Source organism: Parasteatoda tepidariorum, chromosome 3 (genome assembly GCF_982258835.1).
Source record: "Parasteatoda tepidariorum strain Cologne lab strain chromosome 3, Ptep-v5.0, whole genome shotgun sequence".
Taxonomy (NCBI): Eukaryota; Metazoa; Arthropoda; class Arachnida; order Araneae; family Theridiidae; genus Parasteatoda; species Parasteatoda tepidariorum.
Window position 1 is genome coordinate 45,550,489 of NC_141757.1, and position 18,207 is coordinate 45,568,695.

Sequence of the window (18,207 nt, forward strand, 5' to 3'; positions counted from 1 at the left end):
TGCATCATTTATTGTAAAAATTTAAGAATACTTTTTGCAATTTAGTTTCAATAATTTAGCTTAAATTTATTAAATAGTTAATGATAGTTAAAAAATAATTTAAATAGAATACATATAATTTCACACATTATTTTGATTTAAAGAATATATATTACATAAATTTACAAATATTTTAAAAACATAAATTTTACACAATTATACACAATGGGGACAAAAGATTATACAGAGATTTACATAAACAAAAAAATACATAATGCAGTCATTTCTCTGAGATAAATCGCAGCTATCACTATAAAAACAGATTTTTCTAAATTTTAAAATAATTACACCAGAGTAGTTCAACCTAAGGCCAATGGGACAGAATCAAAAAAATAATTATAATATAGGGTTCTATTGATCTCAAACTGATAAGTTTTTCAAAGACTACCAAAACCTATAAATCTATCTTTCACTTATATTTTACAACAGCATTCTATGAATAATGTTGTAAAAAGCAAGTAATATCCAGATAAATTAATGATGACCTTAGCTTTAGCAATATATGTTTGATATCAATACACACTAAAATATCTATAATCTTTTTAATTTTCTTTTCTTTAATTTCGCACGTTTTAGTGGCTCTCCTTTCTAAGAAAATGGGTATATCTGAATTGATAATTTAACCATTATATCCTCATTAAATAAGTAAGCAGATAAGTTACAATGGCTTAAGATTTAAAATCCGTTTAAAAATAAAAATGTTTAAACATAAAGAAAAGAGCTATAATTGTTGTTTCAGTGTTCAAATTTCAAAACCAGATTTTGCAATTGTACAAACATTGTTTAATTTTTTTTTCTTCTTTGCAGATTTCCTATTGATTATTGAAAATTGTGTAAAACATATAAAAATATTCTTGAAGTCCTGATGTAAAGGTTTATGTTCTAAATATTAATCTGATGCCCCTGTAAATTAATAATTAAATTTCTTAACTTACAACATCTTATATTTTGAAAGATTACCAATTATTATATTTAATAAAATCATTTTAAAATTGGAAAATCTAATTTGCATACAGAAATAAAAACAAAGACCTGCCAACCTCAGAAATTAAAAGTCTGAGCCATTTTGCAACCACAGGATAGCATAATTAGCTATTAAGATAAAAACAAATAAATTCATGCATCAAATTAAATTTATTTAGGTAACTTTATCAACCCTACTTATAAACCACAAAATATTAATTCTATTGTTTTAATATACTGACAATTTTACCTACATACCTATCCTCTTCCTCCATCTATTTAGTCTTGCTTTGCATAAATCTTGGTGAAAGTATGTTTGCCAAATAAGCCTTGGTCTTCCTCTTTTATGTTTTCCATCGTGTGATGTTAGCAGGGCTAATCTGTTTTAAACGAAGAGTATGCCTAGCCAATCTTCCTTATGAATGGGTGATAATTTTTCCTTTTTTAATAGATCTTTATTTGGAATTATGCCAGGCCAAAAGATTTTTAAATAATAAAATGTAATCCTTTAAAATATATGTATAAAGATTCTTCTACAGATTAACATATAAAAAAAATTTATCTTTTTCAAACTTGCTAAATTTTAAAACAGATTTAGGAGATTTGTCAGCAAATCTCCTAAATCTGTTTTCAAGAGAAAGCTGTAGTTGGCGACTACAAGTTTATCAAACTTAATTTTTTTACTACAGACTTTTTTTACAGTTAGTAAGAATTCTATAGAAAAAAAAAAATTTCTGAAATGTCTTTAGACTGTAAAACACAAAATTAAGGTTTTAGAATACCAAGATAGGAGTTTTTGTCATTCTTTCCTTAAATTTTTACAAACATGGAAAAACTACCAGCAAAAAATTTAGTGCTTAGAAATCAAATTAGCTACCTCAGCAAGAATTTAGATATTACCTTTTACATTTTTCAAACATTTCATCCATACATGCTTTGTTAAACTTAGTCTCACTTATCTTTCTTTTTTATCAGAGATTTTTAGCAACAAAAAATAAATAATAAAACCAGAAAGAAACTAATAATAAAATAATACATTGAAACTAGGTACAACATCCCTGTTCTGGTGGAATAGTATAGGGGTTGCAGGCATAGTACACACTGGTCTAGTGACTCTTATACTTAGTTGGAAGAAAACCTGTAAAAGCAAGACTCTGACCAAAGGCCTGAGAGTTGGCAGGTCTAAAAACATATTAAAACTACACAAACAAAAATAGCTATTGAAATAACTAGTAATTAATTGAAAAAAGAAAAAAGGCACAGATTTTTCAAGGCTTATTCCTCTTCTCCCTATTCTAAAAATGATTAATTTAGAATACAGTTTCAAAATTTCCATTGTAGAAAAAAAAAAAAAAATTCTTTATGGATATTTATGGAAAATAATTTTTTTCTAAAGTTTAACTGATACGAATGAATAGATTTTATAAAAATAATTTTAAGAATTATATCATGTTAAGACTAACTCCTAAATTGTCAACTTGAAACTCTGCAAAGTAAGTGCTTCTTTATGTTATGAAAAAGAGAAACTGTATAGCAGGAAATATTTAAGCAAATTTGCTCAAATAGCACGAAAGTGAAAGGACTAAGCCTTGGGCACTTTATAAGAATATTTCAATACAAAATACAGTCAGCTTAAATGAGCAATTTATTACTTGCCATACTTGTAACTGATACTGAGTGAGATTTTGTCAAGAGTTTCTGATAAAAAACATTCAAAGAATAATTTACAAATCAAGGATTTTTGCTGAAGGCAGTATATTTTTATATGAACAGTAGCATATTTTATTTAAATGACTGTATAATTTTTATCTTAGAGATTTATCCTGAACTACAAATATATTATTCATAAATAAAAAAGGCCTCCCTTCAAATAAAAAAAGAGCAACTTTAGCTTTATGGAGCACAGATTTAGCTATATAGATATTAATCTTAAAAATTATTTGACCAAGAATTACTCAAATAAATATTTGAACAAATAACAATGTTGAACATTAATTCAGCATCAAATTACTTTCAGTACTTATGGCATTCTGAAGTTCTGGGTTTCTGTTACTCAAAACGATGCAATCTGTTTTCTTTAAACAAAAAAAAGGAACATCATTTTCTCTAAATTGAAATGGAAAACATTCCTAAGAGGTGATAAAAGAGAGGATGGTGTCTTTATTTCTAAAAACACTTAGAGAGAAAACTGATTAGTAGTTTCACTTTAGTTTTCTTTCAGCTTCTTTTAATGTTATTGTAAATTAATTTAAATTGCAATAGCTAAAACAAATTGAAAACTATGCAATAAAAGAAATAGTGCAACAACAGGAAAATTTAGCATTTTTCTGCTGTAGTTAGGAATTACAAACTTAAAAAACTAATAACTTAAATTTTTTTTTTAAATAATCTATTTACTTTATTATTTAAATTATTCAATTTAAAATCAACTAAACGAAACAAAATTAGCAATACAATCATTTCAAGACATAAAAAATTGTGATAATATTTGATGACATGACATCTTTACATTTTAATGATCAAAATCTCACTCTGTACAAAAAAAAAAAAAAAAAAAAAAAAAAAAAAAATGTACATTACCACTATGCTATTAAAAAAAAAAAATAAGACTAGCAAATCCATTTCCTTAAATTCATATTCTATTGATATTACAAGTTAAATAATAAATTAACAAAATATTTAAAGGGGTAAACTTACATACTTAAAGCTTTGAAAACAAACAAATAAGGAAAAAGCTATATTTTGTAACAATATACAAACAAGTGATATAAAAATATTGAGCAAGCTTAATAATAAACAGCATGCTTACATGTCACATAACAACTAAACAAAAAAAAATCAAATCCTGTACATAATAGCATGAAAAATACAAATTAACGCTGGAATTTTAACAACTGTTCATTATAATACATTGTCTCTTGCATAGTATTTCAACGATTCACACAATGGAGTTACATAATCCACAATGAAGTGGGAATTTAGACTTGTCAGGCGCTTATTCGGTTGAGAATTTTAGTTTATGTGCTCATATGAAAAGAGTATAAAAAGTTATTCATAATAGCGTGTACGTTTATGGGTTGGCGAGTCCATTATGACGTCTACCGAAGGAGAACGTTTTCTTGAATGTCTAGAGAACTCTTCTGCAATAAATGCACTCAGTTCATTATGGGAAGTAGAGGTTGAGTTACAATGTCTGGATCTATTTACTCGAGACAATCCCGTAGGAGATCCTGGATTATGCTGTCTTAAATTAGCTAAAAGTAGAATGATTAACAATAAACATAGTTTAGTAACAAATAACCAAAAGAATAACAAAATGAAGACGGTATGAAACCTTTAAAGAAAAAGTTTGACATTACATTATTGATTGATTAAAAAATTTCCAAAAAATTTGAAAGGGAAATCCTAGCCTAAAAAAAATTCTACCATCTTCCAACTTTTTTTTATTCATCGCAAAACACAATAAAAATCAACATTTTTAGATTTCTTACAATATTTTTATTAACTAATTTATAATAAATGGGAAGGGGAAAAACACAGGTGGACGAGAGCTTGAAATTTAAGATAGTCTGTTGATTCAAGACCACTACAATTTAGCTCAGACAACTGCGAAATAATAATCAGCGGTGCCCTGGATCAGCAATGGACATAAATTAATATATTCTGGTCTGAACTTTTATTGCAAACTAACAAATTTTAATACAATTGCAACATCACATATTCCGGTTGTCATTATTGGTTTAAATTCAATTTATTTACATTTTAAAAAAATAAAAAATCAAATAGAGACACATTATTGATGAAAATGTGTACTGACTAGTAATAGCTTTTAGTTACAGGTCCTTTGAGCCAATGACTAAATTTTCTTAATTTCTACCCCTTATGGCTATTTGCTGCATGAAAAAGAAGTCATGTATAAAGCACACAAAGCAAATTTAAAATTTTTACCATCATCAAATTTTAGGTTATTGTAGTAGTCAGAGCATACTCAAATCTACCAAATACTTTCTACCAATACTCATAGTTATATCAATTCTCTCCTCCTACTATTTGCCACTTCCTCTCCTCTCCCCACTTTGAACAAAGTGAAAGTACAATTAATTTTTAAATTCATTCAACAAAACAGTAGGTACTATGTTATCACATAAACAGTACAATTTCAGGGTTCCCACTCTATGATGAGATTGAAATTCAAGGACTTTCCAGGACTTTTCAAGGACCTCAACAAAATTTTCAAGGACCTTAATCTAAGACCAATTTTAAAAATTATTCTCTTCTATTTTACTAGAAGCAACAATGCTTGCTGTGGCAATAATTAATTTCAAGTATAATACCTAAATGCTTTGCCTATATAGAGAGAAGAGAGTATATGTATTATGGACTAAAATTTATATTTTTTTAAAAACAACCCTACTGGTTTTACATATTAATTCACAAAATCATTTTCAGCACAATCTATAACTAATGGTAATGAGGTGTTAATGGTGAAATCCTTTAATCCTGTGTATTTCCATGTGGAGGTTGCATGAAAGACAGAGCTAAATCTTAGGTATTCCATATTCCATGACTATTCCATAACCCCCTCCTCTCCTCTATTAAACATCGTTTCTGAAATTATTCATCCATAATTTACACAACCTTCTCTAAATGTTATGCAGCAACAATTCTTTCTGAAAATAAAAATTAGAAGGAACATATCCCATTTTCACCATGTTTAAAAGCATTATTCGTTATGTGTAATCCACAACTGCCAATGAATATGACCTGGTGGGAATATTTCTCTTTTAATTCACACTGAAGCTTCTAATAGAATTTCCAATTGACATAGGGTAATTGAAGTATTTTAGAGAGCTTTTAACCACCATCCATGCATTTGTAAAAAGAGGACAAAATATTTTCTGCAGTTCCATGATCCATAAATTGGGAGGTAAGATACTTAGTGCAAAATTTATTATCAATTCCTTACCATAATGTCCATCTGCTTAGATTGTAGAGACTGATTTAACGTCTCATCAAAGAGTACAGTGTAGCAATCAACATTCTTCAGCTCATTTATAAGAATCCCTTTGAAGTATAGTGCCAATCCAAAGGAGCCCAAATAGGCTCACTTTGTGGCACTACAAAAAAATTGTCTCGCTATACAGCTATCAGCAAACATTATGGAGAACAATTTACTAATCCCTCCACAGGAGTTACATGAATAATTATTAGTGATGCACTTCAGACTCCAGAGAATTTCAGCATGAAGCACATTCCTTTTGACCAGATAAGAAGACAATGTTACCTCGGCCACTAAAGTTTGTTTCACATGGGGCACACGATGTTGAAGGAGTATTTACACCAGATGAATTAGATGTTGATGTCTTTGGCAAAAAAAGAGAACTCAGGGCATGAGACTGTTTTTTTTGTTTTACCTTTCTTTCATGTGTGATTTCAGAGCAGATTCTTCCATTTTTGCGATATCTATCTCCTTCATGCATAATCGGCACTTGGCTCTGAAGTTCGTTTCGGGCATCGATAAAATCCATTCTTTATAAGCTTGATTATCCATCCATTGGGGATTAAAATAGCACTTCCCAGGCATAACTAGTCTAAACTACATAACACAAATACGAAGCCGTGCCTTTGCGAATATGCTTTACAATAAAGTTTTGAATATACGCAAACGTAAGGACAAGTGCGGATGGTAAAACTGCAAATTTATTGAAAACTACAAGGTACATATTGTTACGAAATTCAAGAGTATTCCAGTTTCGATAAGAAAAAAGAAGATCTAAGCATATGCGACAGAAGATGAAGTGGAGTCTCGCCCCAAACGCATTGATTGTCTACTGTGCTCCGCGCGCTTGGAACCACGTGAGAGAGCTCGGGAACAAAACAGAAAGAACGAGAAAGATCCGTGGGTGTTTTAAAAAAAGGGCTGCCGGCAGTATTGGACAAATTCAAGGACCTATCAAGTTTTTCAAGGACCTAAGACGTTTTTCAAGCACTTTCAAGGACCTAAATTTAGCATAAAAAAATTCAAGGACTTTCAAGGACTCTCAAGGACCGTGGGAACCCTGAATTTTGGCAGCAAAATAAAAATTTATTGCAAGGTTAACTCTATTAGAGTAATACAATGAGCAACTATGTTCTGCATCATAATTCAATGCAGTAAAATTTAATTTTTCTCACATCGACATCAATCAAAGACATTTAGATAAAGCTGAAGTATTTTATGTATTATTTTATTCTACAAAGAATACCTGTTTTGTGAACTAAAAAATACTATCATGTTATTGTTTCTATTCAATGATATAGCAAAGCTTTAGATTAAATCATGAAATATTAGATAATCATGAAATATTAGATCATGAGCTTTTTGATAGCAGGATTGGGTTCAGATTTATTACTCTTAGCTTAAAATACTTTCCTGAAATCATGCCATGAAATTCTTGAGATTTTCCTAATGCAGAGCTAATTGTGAGTCCAACTCAAAAATCCGGAAAATTTCTTGAGTAAAATCATTAAAGATGCATAATGTCTTTATAAATTTAAATCATTGATATTTTCAAAACATTGAATTCTAAATAAATTATATACAGCATAACTTAAATGAATAATTATGTATAAGTTTATTTTTATCTCTAATCACATTTATTATTCTACCAGAATAAATATTTACAAATGAAAAATACCAAGTATAAATTGTAGTTCTTCTTCTTGGGTACTACAGCCTATAACAGGCCAAGGCCATCCCAAAAAGTTTTTGCCATCTTGATCTATTCTGTGCCATGGCCTAGTTCTAATATTTTTAAATAAAATATACAAGAATTTTTATACATAAATGTGATCAATGATTTCTTGAAACTTCTGGACCTAGGATTTCTGGAAACTTCCGGAGTGCAATTTGGGAAAAATCCAGAAATCCGGATTTTTCCGGAGCACAATCACCACTGCTAATGTGTATAAATGTTTGTAGGCTATAGTAACTTCAAAATGTAATACGTTAATGGGCTACAGTAACTACAAAAGATAGAATAAATAAGGTGCTTAGTAAAAATAAAAATGAATAAATAATATGTTTAGATGAATTTTTCCTCCACACTGTATTGCTCACTAGCCCCAATGATTGCTTTGCAAATCTGATAGCTTAAACTTGCGCCCCTAATTTTCAGATCTAAACATTTCCTTATGATTCTATCAAGATCTATAAGTGAATATATATAATTTTGTTTCGTAATCAATTTTTAATTTTAAAATAACATTTAAAATTAAAGACATATTGTTATAACAAATTAGGTGAGCTCACAAAAATAAATTAAAATTTTTGTTTACCTAACAGACCGATATATTAATAAATATAATTTGTGCATGCATCACATTATACACAAAGTTGATCGTTAAGTTCTTAATCATTAAATGAATCTCTTTATATGTAATTGATAACAGTATATTAATATAATTAGTATAAAAAATAATAATTATAAAACATTTAATAAGTTGATAAGTAACAGTTAATAAGTTGATTTGAATAAGTTTATTTAAAAAAAACAAGGTAAAATCCTAAAATTACAGCAACCTAACTTCTCTTTTAATTTTAAACCCTTAATTTGGAAAACATTTTAAATTAAAAACATAATAGCATAGTAGAATAAAAATAAAATAAAAAATATAGGTAATATTTATGAAAGGAACCCTTTAAAAACAATATGACTTTGTTAATTTTATATTGATGACAACCAAAAAAAAATATAGAAATTAATTTGAAAAAACTGGATCCTACTATGTGATGTGAAAATGTATCTACAACAACATTATATAGGATCAAAGGTCCTACACACATGGAAAACTCTGATTCGATTACATATAGTTAAGATACAAAAAACATCAGATTAAAGGTCTGAACTAACAAATATCCTTATAATCAAAGCTTTGCTGGATATACACAAGAGATCAAAAATTAATACTGCTATAAAGGATATTTTCAACTATGAACATTATGAATTTCATATAGAAAAATAATTTTAACATACTTTTTGAATCGAAGAAAAATGTGTATTAACAGTATTGAATTAGTGCTTTTACTCTTTTACCAAAATATTTTTGCTTCCTAAAAAAATTAAGCATTTTAAGGTTGTATGCCGACCTATGTAACACGAAACATATCAACAAAAAACAAGGTTGGTGCAACTTAAAACACATGATTTTAAGAAAAAGAACATATTGACTTAAGTTGAAAATATGTTTATAAAATATTTTTAATTACGAATTTTGAGAAAAAAAAATTTGCTGCTTTACTATCCATAAATCGAAATTTTAATTGTATCCATTTTGTTTTATACAATATTACAAATGCTTTAAAAACTTATATTAAATAAGTAGCTAACCTATCAGAATTAATGTATTTAAATAATAAAGAATAACCTATTCCACCAAGATAACTAAAAGTTTTCAGATAAAATTAATTTTCTTTTAGTACTTACAACATGGGCTCCTTTGTTTTATTATTCAAGAGAATATTAAACTGTTAGAAAAATAACCTATTTTATTTATTCAGAGATTAGTCAATATTAATTTGAAAGTACTAACAGTTTCAGTTAAAAGTAATAAATATTTTAGTTTTAGTATTGTTTTTAAATAATAATAAAAATATTAATATATTTAGTTAGGTTAGACCTTTGATAGGCAAATGCAAAAGTGAAAGAAAGAAAAGGGGGGAAAATTACATATTTCATTTTTTTTAAAAATATGAGGTTTTGACTCTCGCATACTATGTTCACCAACTCTTATTATTGTTTCTCTCTAAAATGACCATATTTTCATGAAAAACAAACAGATTTTTGTTAAATAAGTTTAATTTCTAAGTAAAGAAAATTTTGTAAACAAAACATGTTTATCAAGAAAAGAGCTTTTTTGTCAATGAAAATTTTAATATATGGAGAGACGGTGTAGATGGAACCTGGGGGCATGTTAGACCAGGTTCAATTATTTGAATGATATTAAATATTTTTGGTTTATTTTTTCATTAACATGTTACACCACTAGTACTACAAATCCTATGATTGAAATACAAGGCACAGTTAAAGTGTCCTTTTTTTTCCCAACAAGCTATATTTTAGCATTGGAAAGAAATTTTTAAAATTACAATCAAAAATTTCTTTCTATCGGAATAGATTAATAAATTGCAATAATTTTACAAGATTAGATCTTAATTTACTAAATAGTAGCAGTTATTAAAATTTATATGATAAGAGGATAAATTGTGATCTTTTATGAAACTCAGAATATGGGGTACTTTGGTCCAATTAAAACTGGAGTAGTTTGGACCATCAAAATAATTTACAGAAACTTTATTATAAGCATTAGTTTAGTTATTTTATAGAATAACACAGTTAATACTCTCCAATAATAATTATTTAAATTATTTATACTTTTTTAGAAATAGAAAAATTTAATCAAATATTCTTTTTCAAAAATTCAACTTATAAATGTGTTTGGGTAAATTTAAAACATGAATTAGAGCTAAAAATTAAAAATTAGTGATTCATTTCAAATTTTAAAAACAAAAACTGCGCGGATGTAATAACACTGTATAGAAATATTGAATGGAAAAACAATGTGGAAATGGCAAAAAGTGATTGAAACCTACTGAAAAAAGATTGTGAGACACGAGGATTTCCAATGTAATCATTTTGCATTAAGTAGTTATTACCTAAATTTAAGTGCAGAAATATTAATATTTCAAATTTGAAAAACCATGTGGAAATGGTTGAAAAAACTACTGGAAAACAGTGTATATTTACAATGGAGTTGTCACATCAAAAAGCGAATGCTTATATGCTTAAATTGTGTGTCATATAAACTAATTCGGAATTTGATAGACCTAGGGAAAGCTGCTGATAGAAGATATCAAAATTATGTAGATTTACAATGGAATCAGCCTCACTCGGGTGGTTAAAAAAGTAATAACTTATAATTAAAAATCATGTTTTGTAATATCATATTAAATATCTTATAATTTGAAAAACAGGGTTAAATCACCTTAAATACGATGAACTACCGAAAAAATAAACAAATAAATAAATAAAATAACAAAATTGGACTTTTCTGTAAAATGGCATATAATTCCAATGCTAACAAGCGAAATTGCGTTGAAACAATGGAGAATCTGTAATGGTTGGAATCTCTATATTTGGAATTTTACCACAAAGTAATGCTTCATTTTGCAAAAACCAATTAGCATATATACTAAGCATTAGCTTTTTATACAATTTAATAAATTCAGTAATAATGATAAGTTCAGTGACAATAAATAAGTTCAGTAATAATGATTACATTTTATTTTTTTCTCACAATTGAAGATTATTTTAATTAATCTTTAGAATTGAATTGAAAAATGCATTTTTAAAGAAAATAGGTAATGCAATTACTGAATTGGATAACATTTATCTTTTAATATTATTTTAGATTATACTTTTTGTAACTTGATCTAACATGCCTCATGAGGTGGATCAAGGTATCCTTGCCTCGGAATACGTTGGCTCATTGTTCAAGATTTTTTTTATTAATTATAAATAAATAAAAATTTCCAACAGAACATTTGAAAAAAATTATAAAATAAATAGTTAGAAGTATGCAATCCTTCTTGTAAAGAAACATGAAATCATAAGGATAGTTTTTAACAAAATAAAACATAAAAACTGAAAAGTAGACCAATTAAACCTAGTTTCCTCTACTTTCAATTCTATATTGTAAGTTCATTTTCATATGTCTCAGGTTTTATACAATTCTGAATCTAATTGAAGAAACAAGTAGTTCTAGATTATACATAATAAAAACTGCCTCTGTTATGTGGTAGAAATTTAATGAGTTTTTAACACATTTGAGTTTAAAGATATCAAACACTGCTACTGATTTTATATATATGGACGGACAATTAATCAGAAGAATAACGTAATTAAAATAATGGGGTATAGAAAAATAATGATTGAATTTGCATAGCACATTTAATCAAAAAAATTTCCAAAGTAATTTGTACAATGGAGAAAGAAATTAAGTTTACTTATTTTAAAAATTATACGAAAAGAATGTTGTTCTTATCATAAAAAAATTAACTAGCTGCGTTCAATAAAAATCTTATTGAAAATTAAAGGGATACATAGTCGAGGTGGCTACCTCACGTTCTTTTTTTTTACAATCAGACTCTTTAACTTCATCTTCATGCACATTCTCAAGAAACAAGTTTTACCTTAGTTATGAACATTGGTTGTTATAAAACTTTTTCTTGCAACAAAGGATATATATATGGTCATTGTTTAAAGCAGATAGTGAGGAAAAATTTCACAAAGAAAAGATGACTTCATGAATGAAGAACGTTAAATTTTAGTTCAGTAGACATTGGTCATTTTGTAACCCTCACAAGTTTGTGGGTTACAAAATGACACACATGATGAATTCTTACTCTAAGTTTATTGGTTAATAATTTTCGAACTTATTCTCAAATGAAAATTTTTTTTATTACATAGTAATTTCGTAATAATTTTCTATACACCTTTACATTTTTTAAGTTTCTAAGTCTAATAAATTTTGTATAGCAATGTAAATTTAAAGTTGAATACCTAAAACAGCAGCAACTCTTAAAATTTTTTAATATTGAGAGAAAATCATGATTTTTAACAAGCCTAATTAGTACGTCAAAATATTAATTACCTGAAAACGCTAAAGCTTCACGAAACATATCAAGGTTTTCTGATCTGGGAGTAAGAAGTCCAGAAGCTTCAGATTGAGAAAAACGATGGGCATGTCCTAGATGAGGAGAACTATGCATTCCATCTAAAACAAGACGAGGTTTTGGACAAGCAAATCTAGAGGCAGGTGGAGTTCGACCAGTAATATAAGCTATAAGTTCCTCTCTTCGAATATTTCTCTTTTTCTTTTTAACCCAAGACAATAATTCTTTATTTCGTTTCTGATTACCAGATTGAAATCCCAAATCATACAATGGTTTGTGAGATTCTATACATTCTGAAATTGGAAGATATGTCAGTTAAAGAGAAAGTGAAACAGTCATAAAATTAAAAAATAAATAAAAAATAAGAAAGAAATAGAGATAATATATTAATAAGGTGATGATTATAATTGATAGAAGTGAATATCAGATTATCTGGCACATCAAATATTTCGTACAGCTTAAAATTAAGGTTACACAACGAAAGTGCTTCAACTTTTTTAAGAATTAAATAGCAAAAATAATGGATTGATGGAGAGAAAAAAAATGTGTAAATTTGATGTTAGATTTAACTGTAAATATCTAAAAACTTTCAAAACATAAACTTTATAATTCTTTTATTTCTCTCATACATTTTTCAAATTTTCTTCATTTTTCGTAAAAAGAGCAGGTTAAATTATATATATATATTTTTTAAATTAGACAGTATTATAAAATAGAAATATTAATTTGATCATTTATTTTTGTTTCATATAGTGAACAAGAAAAAGAAATCATTTCTAATTTCTGATCCACACTAAATAACTGTTAGTGCACTGTTGGATATAAACTAACTTTATCCATATATAGTCAATAATTAATTTGATGAGAAAGATTTAGTACCTAAAATATATATAACCATTTATATAAAATTGAGCCTGAGATTATACCCGAGATCTTACACGATCAAAAAACAAAAGTTCTTGGCACTCTCCCCCTTGACCACACCTTTCATTGAATTTTTTTTTTTCCTTTTTGTCTTCCTTGTAGCACAAATTTTTTTTTTACATAATTAATACCTATTAAAAATGCATACAAGAACTACCATTTATACTTTAATAATGCAAAAAGAAAAAATAAATATACAAAGGAAACTTATAAGAAACAAAATAATTTGTTAAAGTAAAAATATAATTTTATAAGAAAACATTATTAGACCATGTTTGGTAAATACAAAAAATTTTGAAGTAAAAAATTGTATTAACATGATTATTAAAATGCCATAGTTCCCAACTTGAGATCATAATAATTTTATGAAATTTTCGACAGATTCCATCAAAATAGTGTCAAGTAATTCTTATGCATTAAAAATACTTTTTTAAAACATTAGCTTGTATCCATCTTTAATACTGTTAAATTTATCCAACCAGTTTTCTGTGGTTAATATTATATGTAATCAAACTCTTACAAATATATATTGTAAAAAAGTGAAATTAATACTAAATTAATTAAATTATTACCTTTATATAAGCTTGTAACACTGCTGGCAGCTGTTTGAAAAGGCACCCATAAAGAAACCCCATTTTGTCGATCTGGAATAGTAAAAAAAGCAATTAACTTCAAAAGGAGAGCTTAAAAGTAATTTAGATAATCAAATATATAATGAAAAAAGTTTCAAATTTAATTAAAAAAAACTACAATATTTAGTCTAGTAGAATCAAAACGAAATGGTATTATTTTTTTTTTAAATCCTAATTTTTATAAGAATGTAAAATATAAATTTAAACTACAGCATATTAGATTATCAATATTTAAAATAATAACAATAACAACTCATTACCTGTAATATGAACTGAATGTTTGTAATAAAACAAATAATATTGATCTTACAGTATTAATACCAAGATTTTAGAAAAATCAGCAAACAGTTTCACTAATTTTCGCAACATTTTTATAGATGTTGCATAATATAAATCGTAATTTTAGTACTAGATTGTAATGCAAGTATTGTGCATGATTTAACTTTGACTAAAATGTCCCCAATGGCAAAAGAGAAAAAACTTGCTCCAGGTTTTTGACAGTTTCAATCCGATTTCGAAAGCTTACAACTGTTTCTGACACTTTTTAACTGGTATCTGACATATTACACAAAAAACAAGTTTTTGACATCAAAAACCCAACTCCGGAAAATACTAACCCAAATCATTAGATGATCGATGTTTATATTGCAAAATATATACAAATACTAAATTCTAAGGACAGTGAGTTAAAAGTAAGATTTCTGTAACTTAAAAAGAAAAGGTCTAGATCACAGTTACACAGAACTAGCTTTGTATTACATAATACAATATTTGATTATCATTGCTAGAGGTCTATTCCGAAATGCTTTTTGAATCAATGCTAATTGTATTTCTACAAAATCAGGACTCCAGGATACATATCCTTCACTAAGAACACTTTTCCAAATTCTTTAACGGAAGAGGCTAAACTATATATGGTGCTTTTAACATAAATGTAAACAGCAATCTCAAGCTCTTAACCGGCTCTACTTCTGGTTAGAAAGTATACTGCTTACTACAGCTTATACTATAAGGCGATATTTTTATACATATAATTCTGATTTTAATAAAAGAAATAAATTATATAATTTCTGAACTCAAATCTGCTGTATTTCATAAGATATTAATTCCGGTAAATTTGAAATGAAATTTATTTTAGTTATTTATAGATGTACTGTTAAAAAAAGGTGGCATGGTTGCTAGATTTGGAAAGAGCTCATTCTTTTAGCAGTCCCGATTAGGCCTTTTTTAATATTACTGCTAATTCCTGTTGCAAGCCATGCACCATCACACGTTAGAGTTAACATATTATTCGACCAGCGAGATTAGGTTCATTCTACAAATTATCATTTAGGTTTAAATTTCCAAGTAGGCACATTGTTGATAAAATAAGAAGTGTTTTATAAAGATTCTTTTTTTCAAATGCCGATTCTTACGTCTTAAAATGACAGGTATTCAAACGATGATTCTTATAATGTTTCCTTTTTAAACACAAATAATAAATCAAGTAAAAAATAAACGTATACAAGAAATACTACTTAAGAGAGTCTCATAATGCAATGATCAATTGTGTTTCCAGGCAAGGGCACTTCCAGTTTTGAAAAGGCACTCATTTACCACTGTTAAAATTTATCAAAATATGTAATATTATGTAATAACTAAATTTTATCTCCAATTTTTAAATTACTATACTATTTTATGTGTTTATTTCACAAAATAATTCTCACTCATTATCAAAATAACAGACAAATGTGTACATAAGTTTTTGAAAAATAAAGGTAAATTAAAGACCTCTGTGTGTAAATTTTCTTCAAAACAAAAATTATTAAACTGAAAAAAATAAATAAAAAGATTAATTAATGCACTTTAAACTGAAAATTATGAGTAAAAAAATATTTAAAGGTGCATTTTTAAACAAAAGATACTTATTTGAAAAATAATGCTAAAATTTAATATCACTAAAAAATTCCTTAAATTAAAGATGTGAATATCTCTGGGGTCAAATAATATGAGAATTTTATTTATAAAACTAGACAACACAAGATAAATCTTACTAAAATGAAGGAATGTAATGAAAAATAAACTAATCAGTAATTAAATAAGTCAGAAGTGGACTTTTCATTTAAAAAGGCGATTAAGAAAACCTTTTCCCAGAAAAAAAGGCAGCGTTTTTAAGGGATGCGGATAATTTTTTAAATCAAGGACAAAGAGGGCGCATTTATAGGGATCAAAGGCAGTCGGGGTGGTCCCGCTTTTTAAAAACACTTTGGGAGAACACTGCAATAGTATGATATGAAATGCATGATAATCAGTCACAATGAAAAACAAAGTTAGCAACAATAATTATAATTGCATATAGTAATTAGATTAAGCATCATCTTAGAATACAAAAAAACATTATATTGATGAAATAATCGAAGGTGAGACAGGGATTAAAGGTTTACAACCACTAGTCCAAAACATATAAAGATATTTAATTAATAACATTGAACAGAATAAATATGTTGCCTACTGCAAATAAAAAAAATTCTACTAATATAAAATTGAAAATTCATATAAATTGAAATCGCACGATTAATTGTTATTGACTATTATATTAATAAAATGTAGAATTAGTAATATTATAAAATGCTTAAATATTATAATTTATAATGCTTTGCATTTAATGTTCATAACAGTTTTTAGAGATTAATAGAAATCCAGCAATTACTTTTTTTATAAATAGACGTGAATTTGAATTATGAGATCCCCGTATCATGATCTGTGGCAGAACAATTGCCAGGGCTTGGCAACTTCCAGGCTCCCGTCATTAAGAAACTAAAAAGAAAATCACAGAAAGAGACTAACTTGAAAGGTATAGCTCGTAGACAACTAGGGCAAATATCTACATGGTTGTTTTCTTTTAAATTTTGCAAATTTAATATCTATTTGACGCATAGGCGATTGAAGTTGGCGCGACAGATCGTGATACGGAAACACACCCCTGTTTACATTTTAAAGACATAAACCCTTCTCTTAAATATTAGTTCAATTTAGACATTGTAAAATAGTTAGTTGCTACTATCATTAAGCATTACTTCAATGAAACTTTACTTTCACATAATCTAGTTATGGGCAGATTTCTTACAAATAATAAAAGGATTCTGGGCAGTTTAAGGCAGCATGATGTTTACTGTGAATATGATCTTGTATCCAAAATCTTGTCATTCTTGGCTTGCACAATAACTGGATCTATCAATTCAATTACCAGATAAAACTTATCATAAAATTAAAGAAGTCCTTCTAAAACTCAAATCCAATCATTAAAATTTAGGGCTATACTAGATATCGCTAAAGTTTTTTTTTTCTTTTCACCTTAAAAAACATTTATAAAGTTAAACTTTAAAGTTTTCAACGATCGTTAGGATAGGGGTGGGGGGACATTTGTTGTCTAATAATTGTTTTTCTCATCTTACCTTTATATAATTGAGTAATACTAGTTGCGGCATTTTGAAATAGAAACCACAGTTTTTGAACGGCTACATCTTTAGCATTTTGCAATTCAATATCTATATCTGATGTTTTTTCATGCTCGTCAACACATTGTTGTTCCCATGAAGACAAGCCCAAAAAAGATTCTAAAGTCTCTGGATCATTATTCATTTTAGTATACTAAATAGCTAAAGAAGAGTAAAAATAAATATTCAATCTAAACGATACATAATTTTGATGAAAATACAAGGGTCTTATTTTTAGCATTTACGAGTTAACTTTCAACCAGCCCTTCCCTGTGGAAAACAGTCTTCAACTACTTCGTTTGCTTTCCTCTTCTCTGTTCTCATCACACTGATGATGATGATGATGATGAATAATTTTACATAGCGCATTCAGAAAATAAGCCAATCACGTAAAAGACAAAATTAAAACTATTTTTAAAATTTTTCCTTTTTAAAAAACTTAAAATAAAAACTAATTTTT

At 27.4% G+C, this 18,207-nt stretch overlaps 1 protein-coding gene across 1 annotated transcript; it reads right to left on the reverse strand.

Annotated features, from left to right (window-relative positions):
• Positions 1-1,733: 1,733 nt before the first annotated feature.
• On the reverse strand, positions 1,734-18,044 carry LOC107444439 (HUWE1-associated protein modifying stress responses). Its single transcript, XM_016058571.5, has 4 exons — positions 17,706-18,044; positions 14,212-14,283; positions 12,694-13,008; positions 1,734-4,256 (listed from the first exon to the last, which is right to left on the reverse strand). The coding sequence occupies exons 1-4, from the start codon at positions 17,890-17,892 to the stop codon at positions 4,051-4,053; spliced, it is 780 nt and encodes a 259-aa protein (XP_015914057.2). The 5' UTR covers positions 17,893-18,044; the 3' UTR covers positions 1,734-4,050.
• Positions 18,045-18,207: the final 163 nt, after the last annotated feature.